At 29.9% G+C, this 23,287-nt stretch overlaps 1 protein-coding gene across 1 annotated transcript in view; it reads left to right on the top strand.

Annotated features, from left to right (window-relative positions):
• Positions 1–8,699, top strand: part of LOC123290887 (limbic system-associated membrane protein) — a 156,938-nt gene extending 148,239 nt beyond the window's left edge. The window contains exons 8-10 of the mRNA XM_044871247.1: positions 6,582–6,804; positions 8,167–8,237; positions 8,667–8,699. Coding sequence (XP_044727182.1) covers positions 6,582–6,804; positions 8,167–8,237; positions 8,667–8,699 — 327 coding nt within the window. The remainder of the gene's footprint in view (positions 1–6,581; positions 6,805–8,166; positions 8,238–8,666) is intronic.
• The last annotated feature ends 14,588 nt before the right edge of the window (positions 8,700–23,287 follow it).

The raw sequence follows: 23,287 nt of genomic DNA, 5'->3' as shown, positions 1-23,287 counted from the left end.
GTTTTGATTGAAACACTACAATAATACCTCAGACTAACACATGAACAATAATTTATAAAGATATTTAAAAAAAAATTATTTTAATTTAGTCTGGCATTTCACTGCACCATTTGTGAGTAGTATCGAACCATAAGTAAAAATTTTCTGTAAAAATGGTAAACGTAAAAATGTATTAATGGTAAAAATCCAATTCATAGCCATCTGTTCTGATATAACGAATGAATTATTAAATATATAAACAGTTTAAGTTTAAGAGGGTTAAAATCATCAGAAGATATCTCGGGGTATTTTACCCATTTCAGGGTAGTTTTATTCATGGTTGAATTAGACAAGGTATGCTCTTGCGCAGGTAGAGGAACAGTGAGGGCATTCTCTCTCCCTCGGTTATCTCTCCCACACGGTATCCAGTCACCGCCATATTGATTATTTGTTTACGTTCGAGCTGTCCAGTTGGTCCTTTTGTGATACCATATATGTATTTTACCACTTTTCCGCTGATAATTTCATTTATCAGCTCCTCAATTTCAGAGGCTGAGTGCACCTCCTTCATGCATATACCATGCACTACAACAGCCCGTCATAACTATTAATTAAATTAATTTTTTGGAACGGCGGGAATCGAAACCGCTACCCTAATCAGACAGCAGACGAAATTTGTTACACCTTAACCAACTGAGCTAATAGGGCGAGTTGTCTAATAAAAGATTGAAAAAACCTGAAGGCTCATTACATGTTTTTCCGCCATTTTTACTTTATAATTTTGAGGATTTCGATGGGGAGCTTTATTTGTTATGGTCTCTTCTTTACCAGTAATACTATTACCTTTATAAAATTTGACTACTATTTTTCTGTAAGAATGGCGCTTCGTTCCTTTTTAACCAGCTATATTTTTTTAAAAATATCTTTTCATACTTAAAATGTATTTTTGTTCATACAAAATATACAGTAGTTGTTTAGTATATATTATACTCGTTGTACTAATAACAACAAAGAATAAATAAAAGAACAAATATATGTATATGAAGTCTATATAGCGACAACAATAACAACAACAACAAAAAAACCTTTATATTGAATTTATCGAGTGGAAATTGATTTGAATAAAACAGATTTCATTCTTCTTCAACAAACAAGCGATATTTGTGTATATAAATATAATAATCATAAATAAATATATTTATTATTTTATATCTACTTTGATTTGTATTCATTTCTACATATTTTGTATGTGTTTGGTAAATTGATAAGTGTGTGTTCATCTGGGTACTAATCGGCTGAAAAATTATTTCTAGTTGTAAAATTATTTTCCGAATTCCGAGAGTAAACGAGAAATTTTAACCTTACTTGGACATATCCCGAAAAGAGAAGAATAAAGTTGATAAAAACCCATGTCGCCACTTTAAAAAGATTACGCTCATCAAATTTATTTACATAATTTCTGTATATGTAAGAGTCAAAAGTTCTCGCACCACAGTCACTCTTTAAAAATTAAACAACTAATTTTTTGCATCGTAAGTCTGTGGGTCATTGTCTGTGGGTCTGCGGATCCACCCATATGGGCATGATGGACATGCCCATCACCTAAGTAGACTAATGATTTAATAAAATTGAAGAAAAAAAAAACAATCATCGCTTCAAATAGTTAGCCTATTGTTCCTAATTTTATAAACCCCCATCTGATAATTTTTGGGGGGAACATTTATTTTGTTTAAAAATTCGTTTCAAAGCATGTACATAACAAAAATCGACAAAAATCATAGCGAGATCGATAGAACAGTACTTCCGGAAATCAATTTACATATCCCCATTAGATTCCGTTACCAATGATTTGGGGTAAAGATTGTTTTGGAGGTACTCGACTAATTTCAGTGGGGAGTTTTGCTACCTGAACCAAATGTTGGTGTCAAGGACTTGAATACTGACAACTCTTTCGGCGAACATAGCTACCGCAGAGAGATCGTTTTCTTCGCGGGAAAAATCTTGGTTTCGTGTCTCAATGGGACAGGAAAGATTAGTCGAGCTAGCTCTCATAAACATCAGGATATCGATGACATTATCAATGCTTTCGCAAAAAAAAAAACGAAAGCTTGAATTTGTTTTTTTAAATAAGTACTTAAACAAAATTATTTAATGTTTAACGTATCCTAGCGTTAAATTTAATTTGAAGTTGTAAAAATTGCATCAAAATTTGTTCAGTAGTTTAAAGTCTAAATGTGACAACGCTGTGATGTGCAAACAAACACGCTTTTACTTTTGTAATTTTCTCACAGGTTTATTAAATTACTAGTGTTTGTCTCACGGCTTTTCCCACTTGGGCAAATACACTGTACAAAATCTTGGGCAGAGCGTCATATATTTTGTAAACATCCCCTTTGTAGGAATGCACTTTGTCGATCATGAGCGAATTCATACTCCAGATCGCATTTTTCCGATTTTCGGGTGGCTGCGCCGTACCCATCACCATTTTGATGGCTGAATCCGCGCCTGAGCAAAGTAGACTTTCGAATAATATAAACTGATTTGGTAGCAGGCATGACAAAATAAAGAGTCATCGAAAGTATTTTTTAAAATTACTATACTTCTCGAATATTCAACTTTTATTACGCATGTCATTGACATTGGCATGTTGTTTGATATGCAATAACTCGAGGAGTTTGTGCCACTCAGATTTAACAAGGTAAAAATTGATTTTTAAACTTTAGAACGGCGATATTCCAGAAACTGATCAATTTAGGTTCAAAGTTTTCTTGAAAATTTTTTAAACAACATTAATTCTCATGAATGGTTATAATATTCGTGCCCAAATATCTCATATATATTTGGTTTAATAGAACAGAGTTTATTCAGCTTTAAATTTTGAACAAATTATTTAAATTTGCATCACAAATTTTATTATCTACTGAGAATTTTTCCTTGTTGTACTTAATATTATAGCAGTATGGAAATGGCGGATCATTTCAAATTTATTGCGCAAAGAGAGGCTAACAATAAGCCAACAATGAATACAGTTAAAAGAGTAATTATATATGTTCATAAAAGAATAATCACATAGATTACTGAATATTTAGTGACATAAAAATATTTTTAACAACAAAAAAAAAAAGGCTTAAAAGAAAAACATTCCAAAACAAATTAAAATGCACTAAAAAGTAAAAAAATAAATCAGTTACAATTATTGTTTTTGTTTTTTTTTTTTTTAGTCGGTATCAGCCAAGGAAACAATTGTGACAGAACGAACAGTTTGCTACATTAACTTGACTGAAACCGACTCCAAAATAACAACAATCGTAACTGCATAATTTTTTTACTTTTAGTGCATATTAATTTGTTTTCGAAAAGTTTTTTTTTGAAGTCGGTTTTTTTTTGTTAAAAAATTTTTTATTTCGTGATTTTTAGTAAATTTAAAGTACACTAGCTAATTTGTCACTAAAAAAGAATAATCGAAATCGTTTGGTGTGATTTTGAGTTATTTGTCCATTTTTCGCGCACATACTTAATGCAAATTTAAAACTTATATGGTTTTCTCATAGATTCTATTGTCAAAACTGGGGCAAATTGAAATGAGACCACACGGCTTTCAAATAAAAATCGGTTTACCCAGTTGAAAGTTCTGAGGTAACAAACATAAAAAAATACAGTCGAATTGAGAACTTTCTTCTTTTTTGAAGTCGGTTAAAAAGAGGCTATATCTATATATAAAAATCACAATGTGCAATATTTATCTGCAACCGTTCTAAGGAATGCTCAACTCTCACAAAAAATTGCTTAGCGAAATTTAATTATAGCATAGAAATTTTTAATAATGACATCATATCGAATAATATGAAATATTTTATGTACATGTTGTTTTAAATTTTAATAAGCATTTCCCCAAAGGAATAAAATAGGTACTCTAACAAAAACCTCTGTCAATTATTGATCCGTACACCGGATATATCAGGAATATGCAGGTACATAAGAAGTATCGTATCCTCATTTTTCCTTTTAGCAACAACTGTTCTCTTACATGCATATCTGAGGGATTTATTATCCATCGTATGAAGAAATTTGAGTATACAGGGTGTTCTGTTATTGATAACAAAAAATTATACCACTAAATTAAGCTATCAAGACAAATGGAATAGCTCTTCACCAAATTTCGTTCTGAGGCCTGATACGGGAGATGTGGCTATGGTAAAAATAGAAAGATTTTTGAATTCACAGACCTATCAAATTCATTAAATTAGTAGGTGCCACTGTAGAATATAGAGGGGAGTATCATAAAACAGTAATTGATTGTAAATTTAATTGGATAGAAAATACTAAAAAAAATATTTGTTTGTCGTTATTTATAAAGAAAACAATACTTATTTATCAAATTATTTTACCAATACACCGACGCTTAGATGTGGGACGTATCAAATTCTATATTAATATAGGTAGGCGGGGGGAGGGATTAAATTTTGTAATACATGACACAAAATCTTAAACATCGCATCACTTTACAACTTCAACACGCGATATGCATAGTGTGGTTTGTCTGTGAGTATGTGTATCTTAGCATTTTTAGGGTTAGTGATATTCGTACGATAGTTTGCGTACAAAACTTAATTTACAAAGAAAGGGAGTGTAATAATTCTTGGTTTTTGTGGGTTAGATTTTATAATAATATAAGTAGCGAAATAGAGTTTTTTTTATAATAATTTTGCATTTAGAGACGACTTCCACTATGATAAACACATTCTCTGTTTATGTAGTGCTTTATTTGATGAATTTGATTGTGAGGAATATATTTTTTAATAATTGATTATCATAAGAGAAGGATAATTAACTCGTAAATTAGGCCTCTGATACAAATTTGGTAGAGAACAGTTTCTTCTTTTTTTTCTTAGTTTTTTTTATGTAGCAATAGTTCTGCAGTCAATAATAAAACACCTTGTATAACCTTCTCATCAACATAGACAATCTGAATTAAACTTGATATCTTTTGCATTTCTGGTCAAAAATTCTATTTACATGTCGACTATTGTTACATTTTTTCTGCATTCAAATTAGATTTGCTCAATTTACTTGAAATATGTAGGTGATAAAATATAAAATGTACAAAACGAAACAATAGAAAACAAATAAAAAATAATGACTGAAACATGAATTTAAAACTTTTCTTAATGAGAGAAATATATATCCAGTACTTTAAAGACATATTTTCATTTTAAAGTTCTTCTGTCAACGATGCCTTTTCACTTGAATTAATTGTTTCTCAGAAATACTATTCTTCAAAGTTTTCAACTTTTATTTCTTATTTTATTTTAAACTATCTTTTTGGATTTATTTTTGCAACAAAAAAAAAAAAATGTATAACAATTTTATTGCACTTAAAGATTTTATATCTTAAACATGAAAAATAAGTTTTTCTCACATTTAACAAATACTACCAATAAAAAGTAATTTTATTGTATTATATTGCAAAGTTAGGAATTATAATTAAATGTATAAAGTATGTTATTTATAGGTCCTTAAGCAAATGTTCTCATTCAAAAATTTTATGCCAGTTTATCACATATTGATACAGGATTATTTTCTTATTTAATTCTTATTCTTACTAAGTTGTATTAAATTAACTTTACTCATTTACTTTGCATGTCTTTGTTCGAATTTTGAAAATAAAGAGTGTACTATATCAAAGATACTATTTATAATCCATAGTAAACGATTTTTACCCCTCCATATATACTTGAGAGAAGCATTTGTAATCGTTTATTATCATATTTGGCAATTCGAAGACCTTGCGCAATTTTTTTACGTCACGGTATCCACTTTCATATTTTATATGCATATACACATAGTAAAAAGAGAAACCGTTCATACGGAAAGCAAAAAAACAACGTTTTTGATCAAATTTCTCGATTTTCGATGTAATTTCGTGATTTTCTCGGAGAATAATATATATTATTTGATATATCGTTTTTTTATTCCGTGCAACTTTCATATTTAATTTTTGTAGATTGCTTTTTATATATACAACTATATTAACTTTAAAATTTTCGGCCCTGTTTGTGATCCGTTGGTTTAATATAACTCGTACACAGTACACAAACTTTTGGTAGAAATATGGTGAAATGAAATATGAGTTATTAATTTAATTATTTTGATTATTTCTCTGCTCTAATATTTCCACTCTCAAACATAATTCAATAATCGCGTAATCAAACTATTTTTAATAAGCATTAAAAAATAAATTGATTTTCCGTTACAGAAATTTGAATTTCTCTCACTACCATAAAGGATGTCTACAAGTCTGACAAGCAACATACTATGACGTCACTTCTGTGTTAAACTTTGATTTTCCGTTATAGAAATTTGAAAAAGATAATAATTACTAAAATAATGACTTTGTTCAAATGTCCAGCCAATAAAGTTATGGAAAAAAAATCTTTGAACTGAATTTAAATTTCATGCATCTATTGTAACTGAGTATTTTTTCGGCGTGCCTTTATTATATATAGATTATTTTGGTATTGGTTATATTATATTAAATTTATATATTAAAAAATTGATTTGAATGACATACGATTCTAATTCTTCTTGTTTTTTGTCTACAGGATAGTACACTAATGTACGGTCTAGCAAGTACATCATATCATGGTGGTCCTGGTGAATGGCATGATGTGTTAATAACTGGTAATCGTGATCGTCAACCACCAATGAGCTACATGATACGAGGACTTGAACCGCAAAGTTTGTATGAGGCGAAAATTCAAACAAGAAATAAATATGGATGGAGTCCTGTATCACCAAGTTTCACATTTCAAACAACATCCACCGGTTTGTTTTACATTTAAAGAATATTAGAATCATCACATTATAATTGTAAAAAAAGTCGCCCTATTAGCTCAGTGGGTTATGGCGTAACCAATTCCGTCCGCGGTATGCTTAGGGTGGCGGGTTCGATTTCTGCCGTCGCAACAAAATTAATTTAATTAATAGTTGTGATGGGCTGGTGTAGTGTATGGTATATGCATGAAGGAGATGCACTCAGCCTCTGAAATTGAGGAGCTGATAAATGAAATTATCAGCGGAAAGATGGTAAAACACATATATGGTATCACAATAGGCTCTATGGCCTAAGCGTGTCCTTCGTGGACAGCCAATGTTACCTAACCTAATTGTAAAAAATATCCATAAAAAAAAATTTCGAACGCTTAAATATGATAAGTTTCGCTAAATTAAAAAATTTTAAGACAATATGATATTTAAATCATGTCTTAACGTTTCGAAAATGTTCGTATAGTAGTGTGGCAATGCTATGTTTCCAGCACGAGCGTTTATTATTTTCAGGTGGTAACGTAGAACGTCCAACGTTAGTTGACAAAAAAAACACGATTTATATCGGGAAGTCTTACAATATTTACTCAAGTGTTGCAAACGCGCGTTTTGCTGATATGTTGCAAGGATGTGGTTTCGTTAACGCGCTTTTTACACTAGTGAACATACCCAATTTAATGAACAGCATTAGATAATATCCAGAAATAACAGTCTGATGCCAAAGCAATTTGTCGAAAATGGTTATTAACAGAAACGTTATTTTCAGAAAACAGATTTTAGTTTTTAATTTAACAAATTTTGTTGAAATTTTTTTAAATTACCGGTATATCAGCTTATTTCTCATACGTAGAAAGAGCAGATTAATGAACTTTGACTACGTGTTGTCATTTTTGTATTGAATATTCGATATTTGATAACTAGGAGTTGCGGCTCGCCAACTGGCGACAATGATTCGTACTAATTAAAATCAGCTGAAGACTCAAATTCAGCAGTTACAATTTCGACTACCAGATGAGAATACTTTTACATCAACATTTTTAAGATCAATAAAAATATTCAAATTCAAATCAAGTAAATTTCGCCAACTATCGATAAAAATTTGTACTATTAAACTGGACCGCTTTTTCAGTAGTTCCAATTGGGACCACCTGATTACTTTTCATTTATCAGTAAGCACTGGTTTCTCTCTCTAAAGTTCATATTTTATGCGGTCTTGGTTTTTAATTTTATCTATTTATTATTTCGTCTATTTAATTTTTCATAGTGAAAACAACAATTTACATCGAATGTTTTTTTTATAATGATTATTTATTAAAATTTAATAATCCAATCGAATTTATATTGTCATAATATTTTTTGCAGATAATGTCATACGAGATATTGAAGTGTTCCCATCATACAATAATGTTGGATCAATATCATCTTCAACATCTGTAGCTGTCAAACTACAATACAATTATATAATTCATCTTTGCTTACTTATTTTATTACTTTTTATTTCAAAAGTGAAATAAAAGTAAAAACTATTTCAATAAAAAAAAAGTGAATTTTATTTTCATTAATTTTTTTTTCTTTCTTAAAACAATTTTGAAAAAATTATATATTTTGAAAAGAAAAAACCTAAAATAAAGTGTATGTTGATTTTAATTTCTAATAGAAAATAGTTTTTTAATATAATTAATGGTGTAACATAATTTCAATGGAAAATATTTTTATATAATGGAGAGGTAAATAGTTTTTGATGTAATGAATGGGTAAGGCTTTAAAAATATGTGGGAATAAAAAATAAATAAATAAATAAATTTATTTCATGCTTGTGTAAAAAATAAAGTTAAGTGAAAACTATTACTTTTTATTGATAGTTATTTGGTGTTAATAAAGCTTTATGTGACTAAATAAAATATAAATGGAACTAAATACACAAAATATACACTAGTGCCATCTAGAATACTATTCAGTTCAAGGGAGCATTATTTAATTTTTTTTATATATTTATGTGTAAATATTGTTATTAATTATCTTTATGTGTATAAAAAAATAAATGAAATGTTTATATACAGAGAAAATACGGTAATAGTTATCTATTTAATGAGATGAAAATGTATTTATTTTCTCATTTTCTTTTTGAAATTATACATATATCAAAATTTTTGGATTGAAAAATTAATTATATTCTTGAATATTTATAGTTTTTTTTCATAATATTTTTTTTTTCTGATATACGATTAATATTTAATCGAATAATCGAATGTTTTATACTTATGAAATTATTGTCTGGTCACACGATAGCATCTTGATTAGTTTTTATGTTTTTTAAATGTGAATGAGTCCGCTCTAACGAAGTAATTAAAAGTGTTTCTTGAATTTAACTTACAGGACCTTGTCATACCCCAGTGTTAAACTAGTACGTAAATACGGTATAAAAACATTTGACACCAAGTGAAGTTATATATTTGACACCAGGTGAAGTAAATCGAATGTTCTCGAGAAGTAAGATCATTCAACAACTTGATTGAAAGAGACAATTATTTGTATTTAGGAGCAGAAGTTCTGTTTCTTAGAATTAAGACGGCTCAGTTTGTTAAATTATAAACCTTTTTGAAGCGCATGATATTTCCCCATTTTTATTTTTACAATAAACTTGTTGTAATGGAAGTCAAAAATTCTACAGGCGCGTTAGATCAAATGTAATATATCTTTAACTAAACACATTTTATTTGCTTAAAATCCACTTTATTTAAGATTTTGTCAATCAAAATATCTTGTTGTTTATGCACATTTCGACTTGTTATTCATCTTCAGAACAATGTTCTGAATTAAAGATCAGTTACTTAATAATTAAATTGTACAGCTTTAATTATTATTACATAGGTTTCGTTTTCTCGATTGAGAAAAGTTTTAGTTCGCTGGGTCATAAAGTGTTATATCTGTAGCTATATTCAATCTTAAATAAAGTGGATTTTAAGCAAATAAAATGTGTTTAATTAATGTTTATAACTTCTACAAATTAACGCTCTCAAACTTAAATAACTGATCTTTGGTAACCTCTGATTACTATTCATAGACGTTTTTTTGTTTTTTAATATTTTTTAATAGTTTTTATACACACATTAATAATTTCTATTTACAAATAATGAAATTTTTATTATTCATAATTAATTTAAAAAAAATAAAAACAGTTATTCAAAAGATTAAAGTTTTTACTTCCGTTGACAGTCTCCATGACTGACTATATTTTTTTAAAGAAATAATTCTGGGTTACAAAGAAAAATTTGTGAGTCACTTTATGAAATTTTTAAGAACTAAGCAAAGATAGATAGCTTCTTACGCGTTGTTTGGAATAGATGTATGGTTTGGTATTATGATTACGAGTATTTATCCCAGAGAAACATAAAATAATAATTAAGAGGTTATCGTGTGACTTTTTATTTTTTTCTCGAAGGTTGTATATCTTTCAGGTATATCTCGAATGCTTGCGTACATATATATATACTAAATTAACTTAAATGTGAATTAACGGGGGAAAAGAAATACAAGATAATTTATATACTCTACCTGTCGTTACAATTTTTAATTAATTGAGATTAAATCTTTCTTTTTTTTCCGCAGTAAGTTAGCAGATATATGTATTGTAGTCTTATAAAGAAATTTAAAAATAATTTTTTTTTCTTAGAATAACATTTTCATATAATGAAAATTTAATTTTTTATTTTTAAAATTTTCCAACACGATTCTTAATTCTTTGTGTGAGTGTCGTCTTTTGTTGTCTATTTTTTGTTGTTAATTATTTATTTTTAATTATATTTTAAAGAAACAGAGTAAAGATGTTCAAAATTTGTGACGATGAATTTTATTGGTGACTTTTAGTACTTTATATATAAGTATCTGAAGAATCTTTTTGATGTTATGCGCTTCTTAGAAAGAAATTGAAAATTCTCTCGAACAAAAATAATTATAATAGCCGACGATACATTAAAACCGAATCTACCTGGTCATTAAAAGAGAGACACCATTTAATAAGTATACCTATCTACCGATACAAAAAAACTTAATAGAATTTTTAATATCACATTTTGGTACATTTTTCACATATATTTTACTGTATTTCCACTTCAATCGGAAAGGGTATTCTACATGTTTTGATGCTTCATTAGATGTTTCCATGTTTCCTCTTTCTGTCATAAATCTCATAAAAAGCGGGCTTATATCATGCAACAGGGGCGGACTAGCCATATACTAGTATGAGAGAATTTCTGGTGGGTCTACGGTCAAAAAACAAGTAAATGGGCCTTCGATTCAAAATGCCCGATTATTCAATTTTCAAATGTGAATAGCCAAGTACTTTAAGTAGTCGAATATTATACTATTCGAATATTAATTTAAGTAGTTGGATTTAAAAATTCAAATTTCATTCGCCATTCGATTGCGTGTAAAAGATCATTTCAGAGTCAAGCTGTACACAGTCAAGAAAGGGTAAAACATACGCCTGCCAATGATAGAAGTGCGTGGTCGATCAATTCTTGACTAGCGAATCCGTTTACTTTTTTTCGAATTCGGATTTCGAATTTCATAACACTCGAAGGGATTGTTTTACACAGCTAAAATATACGCACAGTTTTCAATTTTTAAAGTATAAAATAGGCATAATTCATTAAGTATATCAGGAAAGATGGCCATGAATTTATTTAAATTCTTTTACTATTTTAAATTTTTACAGAAATCTTTTATTTACAGTAAAATATCAAATTAAATCAAATTTTTAAAAATTTATTGTTTCTAAATATATCTTTATAAATTATAGCTCATGTGTTATTCTGATGTATGAGCCATATTGTTCTACAGTTTCATTCAAATCCATTCGGTAGTTTTGCGTGAAAGCGTAACAAAAGAACAAACATTTATAGGGAAACATATAAAATATAAAGAGATAGCAATTGGTTCGGTTAAATTATGTATGGAGGAAAGCATAGCCAGTATATAATCGAGATTTTAAGAAAATAGTTAAGAATTTAATGAAAAAATAGCCGAATTATTGTAACTCTCAAATGTGACATGTCCTGTGTGTTTATAATATATACCTATGGGATAGCAGTTATAATTAGTTTGATTAATTTCAAATTTTATGCCTTAAAACTTTGAACGTTAATATTTTTTTCGAAGAAAAACGTTCCTATCAAAAAACTTTTGGACTAAGGACTTTTTGACTTATTTCGTATTGGCAAATATATTTTCTAGAAAATCGTCGTGTACTATGATGTTTTTGAACAGTGAAAATCAAAAGCACTTCCTGTTACCTTAGACTGAGAAAACTCAACACTAAAATAATTTATACTTGTGTCGATACGCGTTTGGTAGTTTCCAAAACATTAAGTAGATATTAAAGGGACCGAAAAGTGTTATTGTCATGTGCCATTAAATTTTTAATTAAATTATTTCCTTTTATTTCAAAAAGCTTTTATGTCACAATACCAGCAATTAATATGTATATTTTTACATACTTAACTTTTAAGGGCAATGAAAAAGTAATAAGAATATTAATTTGATATATTTGAAACAAAAAAGGGGTGTATAATAAAAGTTATGATGAATATTATATGTAAATATTGTATTGTATAAACGCAACTCTCCTAGACACACATCGCTTACACACAATGCTACAGGTGTTTTTCATGTGGTTGTTATGTTTTACTTGTCACAAAAGCTATAAAAGCTATATTTCTCATTCGTTTCATCACGTCTCTTCCCTTATTTTATGTAGATATGTATCGGGCGTTACAAAATTAAAATGCGAATAATATTATTTTTATTCATCTTTAAAAAAACCGTGTGAAATACGACTTCAGATTCAAATCAATGGCTCACATGAAAATAAATGAATTCGATACACCAGATATTTACATACCAACTCTCCCAAATTTTCTCGCATACCAACTCTCCTACTTAGTTTTGTTGCTTAAGCGAGAAAATTTTATATTTATTACCGCAGGTGCAGATTATGTTTGTGTTCTCACATGATTTTTTGTTTTTTTTTTTTTTTTGTTTCCACGGCCTTTAGTTTTGAACTATGATTAATGATTAAATTAATTATTAAACAATGATATTCGTTTGACATATCAAGCTCAGTTGGTTGCAGCGCAACGCTAAGAAATGCATGGCGTTGACTACAATGTTATAGAGACAAATAGATACAGTAAGCATAGGTAATAATATAGCATTGAATATTCTATTAACCAGAAGTATTATGGGTATCATCCACCAGTATGGGCCTGACTCCAATACTGCATTGATTCGACCACCATAACTATTGTTAATGTTTCCGTTCCCTCAATGCAGTATACAGAATGGTGTTCACACTGATACAGTATGGCCTTCACATCGGTCCTAACATAGTGATATAAACGATATATTTCTTACCGTGTACCATCTACCGTATGTGGCTTACCTGCAATAGGCTGGTGTAGTTCATAGTCTATGAATGTAGATGGTACTCTTAGTCTCTTAAAGTGAACGAGAAGCTGCTGATTATAAGCGGAAAGTAGGGATCAGAATGGACTTTGTGGAATAAATTAGTCTATCATAGACAATCCCAAGGTTGTCTTTAATTCCCTTGTTTCTTCAGAACTAGGCTAACTTAACTGCCGTAATTGATCTCTATTTTTAAGTAGCTTTGATTTTATTTTATCCCAGTTGCTAAGCCTTACTGAGATTAATACTTGTATGTAATTTTTGAGCAATGAAAACTACTGCGACTCTCGTTCTTAACGCTGCAATTTTGAGCCTAACCCTCTTAGGAACCCCCAATCTCATGTAAAAATGCCACTTAATTGCATACAATATGGTTTCTAAGTGACGATTTTATAAGAAATAAAATTGCTCAGTCAATGTTAAATCGAATTAAAGAATGTTCCATATTATTTTCAGTAGGTTATGATTAACTATTTTTCAGGTTTTAATAGTCAAAAAGCTTTTATTCTATGACCATTCTTTGATAAAGTGTAAGTTTATCATCGTTGTGTTACTTATTGGTCCTCGTCTTACAAGTCTTGTTTGGTCTTGTATATTTGTAAGAGCAAGATCAAAGTAAAACGCCAAGTATGTTAGGCAGAAGCAGATCATTACAACAGGACCAAGATCAATGTGTAAGACACAGATAAAACTTCAAGCCCAAGTTTGTACGATAAAGACCGTCAAATTAGCCTAGTGTTGGACTTGGCGCTCATTACTACACATGATGGGCTATTCTTGCTTTAATCTATTGGTCCATTAAGCTTAAGATTAAAACGAGTATGTAATTTTTGAGCAATGAAATTTTCACAACTACTGCGACACTCGTTCTTAATGCTGGAGTCTTACAATCGATTCAGGGCCACTCTTGTGTATCTTATGAATATCCAGTATTCTTAAAGAAACTCGTACACAAGTTTCAGCAAAAGAGCATACAAATAATATGTCTTAACTTGCAAATAACAAGTGGAAACGGACAATTGACTGAGTTAATGGTTGAAATACCATGTATACACAGTGTTGATTACACAATAGTTTTTTTTTTATGTGTCATAAATATAGAAAGATGGCCACTCTAAGATAGCCACACATACATACATGTCACATACACACATAACTAATATTCCATTATATATTATTTATTACATACTATTTAATTTGCACCGAATTTCCGCCCTCGTGGGTAAACAGTTATGTTTATGAAAAAATATTTCAGACAAAAGTTGTTTATTTTCATATAGGGAAATTTTTCTTATATTTTCTTATAGGGTTCTTTTCTTAAGATGGGTCCTACGGACCCAAGACCCAATTAGCCTATGTTGCTCATTAACGAACTTATCCTCAATTTTTACGTCCTGATCACGCTATAAAAATTTCAGCTTGGTATCTCTTTTTGAAATTAAAATTTTGCTCGTAGCATCAATACTTTTAAGCGTTACAAACTTAAGACTAAACTTAGTGAACTTTGATACATTTCATATCTACGTGGTATAATAATGTAAAGTATATGCAGTTTGTCAGATTAATTTTGGGACACCTTTAATTTGTATATTTTCTGATATGTGTATATACACATTTATACTATTCCAACCCATCATATGAAACTTGTTTGTATGTGTCATCTTTTTGGTCCCTTGTCTATTAACCTGCTAACTAACTACAACATTGTTGTCATCCATAAATAAATGACAAACCAAATATCAGCAGGAAATTTCTTACAATTGGAAAAAGCATTTATTATAAAATAAAATGCGTATTTTATGTTGTTGTAAACGTTTACATACATACAGTGCTAATCAAAAATAGAAATGTCATTAGGTATACATACTTTTATTCTTTGTGATGATTACTTATGAAAAGGTTTCTTTAGAAGGCCATTTAGTTTTTTTTTTTGTGTGTTTCTATTCTTTTTTTATATTATCTATATTGTATTGAAAACAGGCTTGTTTTCATCGCAATTGTACTTAAGTGATTTATTTTTTGTAGTTTTTGAAAAGAAATACGGAACAGCAATTTAATAAGAATACGTAATCATTTATTGCAATTAATTTTTTATCATATGTTTTTGTTTATCGCCAACTATTTATTTAATGCAACGATAAATTAGTACATTATTGAATCTTTTGTTTGCACCTCTGACGTAGTTAGTTATATAATTGCAAGCTTAAACCAAAAGAGTGCTCTCTGAATTGAAAATGATTTAGTTACAAAAAACGAAAATTGTTTATAAATATAAAATATTCCGTCCAAATCTTCCTAATTAGATATAAAGCTGACATCCATCGAAATAAAACTTGGCAAAATCGATCATAATCAATTATAAATATCAGTTTGACGATTTGTATGTTTTGTTACTTTTTCACGTCAAAACAATGGATCAAAACCATTTTTGTGCCGAGAAAGTTCCATAGACCTAAACAAGGTATTATTCTAAAATTGTTTCATTGGACAAATGCTTTTTTTTTTTGAAAGTGAACAGCAAGACCAATATCAAGACCCAACACTCGTTTGCTCCTTGGTCTGACGCATATAGTTTTGGTTTAGGTCTTGATTTCTACACCTGGTCTTGGTTTTGATCTTGCAGCAAGCAAGACTCTTACAAGAGTCTCGATTGTAGAGATAACGCGTTCACAATTTTCAAATTAAATTGTTTATTTTTCTTTAAATTCGATTGAAACGAAACTGCCGTTAAATTTGAATAATTGGTTATAATCCCAATTTTATGGTGATAGAAATCATTTTTGTTAGAAAAGAAAATGTACAAAGACTTAATAAGTAACGTATTTCCTTTTGTGGAAGGTTGTTCAATTTTTATCTCAAAATTCGTATCCTGGATTATATTTCTGTCTTGCTGCGTAAGATCTTAATAAGTACACTTGAATAAATTTCTTTAAAATACCAGATAAAAGAGCAATAGGCTCCTGTTTTTCCTAACGAAGAAATTGGTTAGAAAATAAGTGTTTGTAAAAATTGTATTTTTGTTAGATTTTGTTTTATCGTTTGTTTTGTTTTCCGTTTTCCTTTTGCAAATCTAACAATTGTCTAGTATGACTTGTCGTCACAACCTTAGTGCCCACGCAAAGATTTTGTAACTGTCCATACAAGAATTTTAAATAAAATGAAAAACATTTGTAAAATTTGAGCATTTTAACTATTTATAAAAATAAACACATTGTGATTCGAAGAAACAGGTCTGTCACAATCATTCTTCATAGAATATTAAGTCATACGTATCTAGAAGTAGTGACGTGACATGTCACTAGTGTTATATATTGTAGTACTGTCAACAGAAAATGAATGACACAAGACTTGTTACCGAGATAGAATAGATACATAACAGACACTCACAAATACACACCCATATGCACCCAACCTTTGGAATACACACATGTGAGCATGTGTATATGTTGTGTAATACAAAATAGCTTTGATGTTTCCCAACAGAATTTGTATATCCAAGAGCACCGGTGTATTATATTGCAAAGCTCTCATAGCACACACAGTCTCATATAAAAGTGCCACTTTAATTATATACAATATGGTTCAAAATGAAAATATTATAAGAAATAAAACTGCTTTGTCCATGTAAATGTAAATCATTCCATACTATTTTCTCTAGATTAAAATAAATGATCACTTTGATTATCACTTTGATAACGAGTACGTTTTTTCTATAATAAGTTCTAAGAAATCCAATTTGGAAAACACTTTGATATTTATTGGCACTCAATTCATACATCATGCTGATTTTGGTTTTTATCTGTTGATACATTGACTTCATAATAATTTACTCTTACTTATTCAGTAAGAAGCGGTTCATTGGTCCTTCAAAAATCGAAAAGCTTGGAAATCATTTTCCTTGACCATTGAAGCATCTCATTGCAAAGCATTTGAGAGGTGTTGTATGAATTTGGTCATGTAGACCTAATATTTCGTAAATGTAATAAACGGTCCGAAACATCGGGCAAGACTTTATTATATTATAAAATTGATATATTATTCTTGTAATATTTTTATTGAAAGCAGCCAATTGTAAGAATTATTTAAAAACAAGTAATGTGGAACAGGTTTAGGTATTTATTGGATTGAATATAATATTTAGAAGGATGTAGTTTGGTAAGGGTTAGGTTAAGCAAAGATTACCAGGTTACAAAAATTACTTAAAAAGACATTTTAAATAATATTTGATCAATTTTGGGTAGGGTTGATTTGATCACTTTTGACGATTTCATCCCCTCCAGCTCCACGGATCCTGGGGGAGGGGTCCCAGAGAAGAGTTATATCAAACCTAGGACCTTGTTGATATAAACCATGATACGAAGATTCACTGCTGTCCCTTCAGCCTCTCCCTAAAAAATCCCATTTTCCTGTATTTGGAAAGGTTTTCCCTAGGGTGTAGGCCTTCTCGAATTTTCCCGGATATGTGGCTTGTACCAATCCTAAGAACACCTTAAGGTCTAGCCTTGTGCCAAGTTTAACCGAAATCGTTAGAGCCGTTTTTGAGAAAACCCCAAAAATCCTGTTTTAGCCTAAAGGGAAGTACCCTTGAAAAAAGGCCTAGGGAAAAAATGAAAAAAATTATCTGAAATTATGAGTAAAAAAATATTTACACACACATCAATAAAAGAAAAGAAACAAAAAATCGAAGCGCCTCTTGAGATTTTTTGGAAGCTGGGAACTCCAAGCAACTTTAATAAGAACACTCGATATATTTTAAAACCTATGATGTCAGATACCGAAAATTTTTTTTTTTCTTGGGAATGCATATTTCATCATTTTCTATACAAACTGCATAATATTAAATGGTAATGAATTAACCAACTGTCTGAGATGTACTTCAAAATGATTTTTTCATTTCATCGTTTGGAGTGTTAAGATCAGCCCACAGCCCAAAATTATTCTGCACACTAAATTTATAAAATCGAATACCATTAATATCTTATTATTAATTATATTACAACGTCATTTGTAATTCCTTTTCTTGTATTTCGTTCAACACATAACTCAGACGAAAACGCTTTCTTATGAAAAACTTTCTGATTTTTCTTAATATCACGTACGAAGCACTCTTGATAATAGTATAATTGATCACTCGATCACTCTCAATACACGGCACGCTTTTCTATGAAATTGATTGTGGCGCGTCAAATCTGTAGTGAATACTTGTTTGCATATTCGAAGAAGTTCAGCAAAACTAACATTAAATAAAATATTTTAAGAAAGATTACACGGACATTAGCTTAGCCAAATTAAAACTTCGCAACAAAAAAGATTGAAAAGTGAAGGAAACTACATAGCGCTGCTCTACTCTTGATCTATACAACGATACCTTAATCAATAATGCTTAATTATAATTGTAAAATTTACATTTCGTTTTGCCGCTCTTACGCTTGGTGGGAATCATCTTATAAACGCTATCTTATGGACGACTTTCGTGAAATTTTGAAAGCAAGAGGCTTTTGAGGCAAAAAAACGATTTAGCTAGGTTTTATTGATAGAAAATTCGTTTTATCCGTCTTTTCAGGAAAAACTGAAACATAAACTGCAGAGTACGACTCTTCCTTACATCTATTGGCGAGTATATACAGTGTGCGGTCCGTGTGGCTATGTCAGGTTTGGTTGATAAATAGCTGCTGTGATATACATATTTCGTAGTTAACAGAATCAAGTACATTACCGGGATATTCAAATTGGTATTTGTGTGGACAAATTTGTCTTTTTAACTCAAAAAATACTGAGCAAAGTGGTTTTCCAGGTATTTGTTTATCAAGGGAAAATGATCTCTCTGAGAAACAGAGGTGAAGCTTGCGTTGAAATTAACGTGAACATATCGTTTACCAGGAGTGTATTTTCAAAGGTTTTTAACAGTATATTTGACGGCTCCATCGAACTTACCGCTGATCGTTCATTGACAACGACTGGTGGCCATTTTAATTTTTCTGAAAGTTTAGCAATTATTACATAATAATAGCTACTCAAAAATCAAAATTATACACTTTGTGAAGTTGTTATAATGCGTTTGGTAATTATTCTTTCATCGTTTGGTATTTAACCATCTCAAGCAAAATATTTTCTTACTCAAGAGGCTGATTTGCAAATTGATATATTTCTATTTTGTATACATCCAAAACCATAATATGCGATGTATAATATACAAAACTAACATGTATGTTTTATAATATTTTAGCATTATGTATATCTTCCTATTACCATAAACCAGATTTGTTTTAACTTTAGCGAATCATACGTAGTAGAAGCAAGCATCTTCTCAAAGTAATATGCCACATATATTACACCCCCATGTAAAATATAACTACAATTTATATAAAACACACATATACATACCTACAACTAACACAATCTGTCATAAATATTAAATATTTCCTTGTTAAAATCATAGCACCGTCGTGTATACATATATAAAGAAAAGCTCATTCACTCAAAAAAAACTTTCCCATATGGAAAACTGTGATAAGTTTTGTTTAAATAAACATGTAAAACAACAAAAACTATTTCTATGTTAAAATGATTATTCAAGTCCTTATGGATATTCAATTTATTATCTATGTTACTTTCTTTTAAAATCATTAAATATTTAATTTGATGTTGTGAAATAATTTAAAAAAACTGCTGTGATACAGCTATTGGTTGTTTGTTGTATTTGTAAGATTAAAAAAAAAACAGGACGAAGTCAGATTTATCAGGCGCGGTCTGTCTCAATATCACAGGACAAAGAATACAAGCTATCATTTAACTGAAATAAGTAGGTACAGGCTGGGAATTAAATTTTTGTAATTTACCAGATATGTAACTAGATATCTGGAAATTGGTTTGAAAATATCCCAAATACCTACCTCTTATGAAGTGATCAAATGAGCTCAATCTCTGAAAAATTATGGAGTAGGTGAAATTAATTAGCAGATACCCGCCCGCTTTGCTGGACAATTTCAACTTTTAAAACAAAGATTACCATGTTATAGCCCTCACTTTCCTTGACCTCACTTAACGTCCCTTTTGTTCGCTTTTATGGATTTTAATTTAATTTTATTTTTTTGAAAATAAAATTTAGCCAGTGATACTCGCTGATAATGTACCTCTCTACAGGCGAAATTAATTATTTAATCGGTTAAATATTTAATTGAAAAATGACGAATAACAACTTCAATGCAAATCACCTCCAAAATAACTTTCTGCCCCTTTTTAACCCCGTCAGGCGATGAGTTTCAATAAAATATGAAACACATGTTCCACCAATTATGCAATATTTGAAGTAGATTGGAATCACGTTATCGCATACAACTTTGCCCCGTTTTTCACCCTTTTATTTCTTATCTTAGTTTATGCTGTACCTGCTCAATCAGTCAGTACGGAATCCTAATTTTTTAACAGCCTATGTTACTTGCTGACATTGTAGCATTCTTTAGGTGAAATAATTTTAAAAAAGGGTTAAGTAGTGTTCGTACTCATTAATGACGGATTTTCATACAACTTTCATTGCCCATTTGAACCCCTTTGGATGCCTACGTCATACAAAGAACACACACACACATCAAGTTTCAGGTCTCTACGATCGGCAGTTTAGGTTGTACTTTGATCCAATAGCATTAATGAGCCATTAAGGACAAAGCATTTTATATGAAAAGAAGATTATAACCTATTTAACTCATTTTCTTTTTTGGGCACAGCGATGTAGAGATAGTGCAAGCGTGTACCTAATATACGCCATGTTAATTTTTTACTTTTAAAAAGAAGTGATCTTTCATTGTGTAGTTTTTAAATTTGTCACCACATCCTGCTCTAGCAATGCCTATTACTTACTGTATTCATCTCGAAATAGTGCTCTAGCTGTCCATCTTTGTGGTATTAAGACTTGTTAATCTGGTTGAAACAAAAACACAGAATAAAGACCTTTGTGGTGACATTTATTAACTTTACAAAAACTAACAAACATTTCAGAATTTTAAAACTAAAGATTACAAAACCCTATACGAAAATATGTCGGGGGAAATGATCCACCAGGAATCATGTTGAAAAAGATTCTTCTGTATACAAAAGTAAGATTAAGCACCATGGCACCAGTTTTGCGCGGTACAGGTGAGTATAGGTGAGAATATGACTTTTACACCTCTTGGTATCTCACCCCTGAACCAATAAATATGTACGGTGTGGCTGGATACTAGCTATGCATAAGTATTCGAAGCATAAACGCCCTACAGAAATAAACCACGTAGAGCTTCAGAAGTTATCAGATTTATTTCTGTACGGCATTTACGTAATTTTCGTCGAATATTAATGCAGAGTTAGTATTCAGCAACGTCGAACATATTTTCCGGGGCAGGGCTGAGATACCAAAAGGGGTGAGAAGTTCATATTCTCAGCTGTATCACGCAAAACTGACGCTCTTAAACTTACTTTTACATATAGGGACTTCTTTTTCAACATGATTCCTGGCGGGTCAGATCACCCGAAAAGTTTTAGCATGGGTTTGTAGTATAGTTTCTTCAGAAGGATCACTTATTACTCGGGTTCTGAAGCTCTTCATAAGCATCGGAATGTGGCTTAAGATTTTCTGCAATTCATAATTCAAACGAAAAGATCTATCGAATGCAAATAAGAGACAAATAAGTCATAATGATTACAAAACATTACTTAGTAAATTTAAGTTTACTTAATTAATGAATGTTAAATGATGTGTTGTAAGTAATACGTTCATGATGTTTTACTTACAAATCCGGATGTCCGGATATTACTTTTTATTTTTATGGCTCTTAAGCGAGTTGTTTCCAGTACATTTTACAGTTTCTCCTCGACAGTTTTAAAAATGGTAATCTTCCACTGCTAAGACTTTTCTTGATAGAAAAATAATCCCTCATATGTGTAACTTTAATAGTGCTTGGTATAGACTGTTGAAACATTTTACTAACTCTATTTTTTAAATGTTTACTTTAAATTTCTATCCACCTTTTTTTCAGTAAAACTTTTTAATTTCTGATTATTAATTGGTATTTTATATAATTATAAAACAAAAAGCAACAAAAAAGGTTTGTTATTTAGAATAGCACTGTATTAATTGTGAAACAATTGTTGTATTGTTTGCAGAAAAATGTTTTGTGTGTGAATTTTTGCGTGAAAATAGTGAATATTGTGTTGGGAGTTATATTTTCCCCAATATAATTTCATTATTCCTTACGTACGAAAATTTATATATGAAAAAACTTATGCTCTGCTGATTTTCATTAAAAATATTTAGATGTATTATAAAGTCGTGCATATACAAATATCCTATTTTACACTATGTACTTTAAAAACGTAGTAGCTAATATTAAAACATTTTTGCTTTTATAACTACACAACTCATGGTTGACTAATTAATACTGGTTACGGAACTGTAGTTCACTGAAAAATATTTCTCAAAAATAACCTTGAGAGAAAAAATATTTACGAAAATAGATTCTTCATAAAAAAAAATATCTTAAGACATGTTGAAAGTTAAATCTGTAACACCGAGGAATAGAAAAAAGGTACATTGGAAAGATATTTTTTCAATATATCGAATTTTCTCTTCTTATTAATAACAAGTTTTTATAAACTCGCTTTTGTTGTTCGGATGAAATTTCGCAATTGATTTTAAACTAACTTCTCGATAAGCTGGAGACATGGAATTTGGACCATAGCTCAGATGTGGGTGACAATGCATACACATAGCCATAAAAAGGCCTTAAATGCATAAATATAGCCTTAAAAAGGACTTTATAACGGACTAAAAAGTATAAAATAAAAAATAGTTATAAAAATACTTATAAGATTGGAAGAAAAAACATGGGGCGCATGCAGCAGACATTACACTCTTTATTATGTATTGCATGCGCGCGTCCTATGCTTTTCATTTCAAACCTTACAAGCATTTTATTAGTTATTTATTATTTTATACTTTTTTGTATGTTATTGAAACTGGAAACTAAATTATAAATATTGATGG

The sequence above is a fragment of the Chrysoperla carnea genome, chromosome 1 (assembly GCF_905475395.1).
Source record: "Chrysoperla carnea chromosome 1, inChrCarn1.1, whole genome shotgun sequence".
Classification (NCBI taxonomy): Eukaryota; Metazoa; Arthropoda; class Insecta; order Neuroptera; family Chrysopidae; genus Chrysoperla; species Chrysoperla carnea.
Note: the sequence above shows the minus strand (reverse complement) of the source record. Positions and strands in the feature narration are given on the sequence as shown.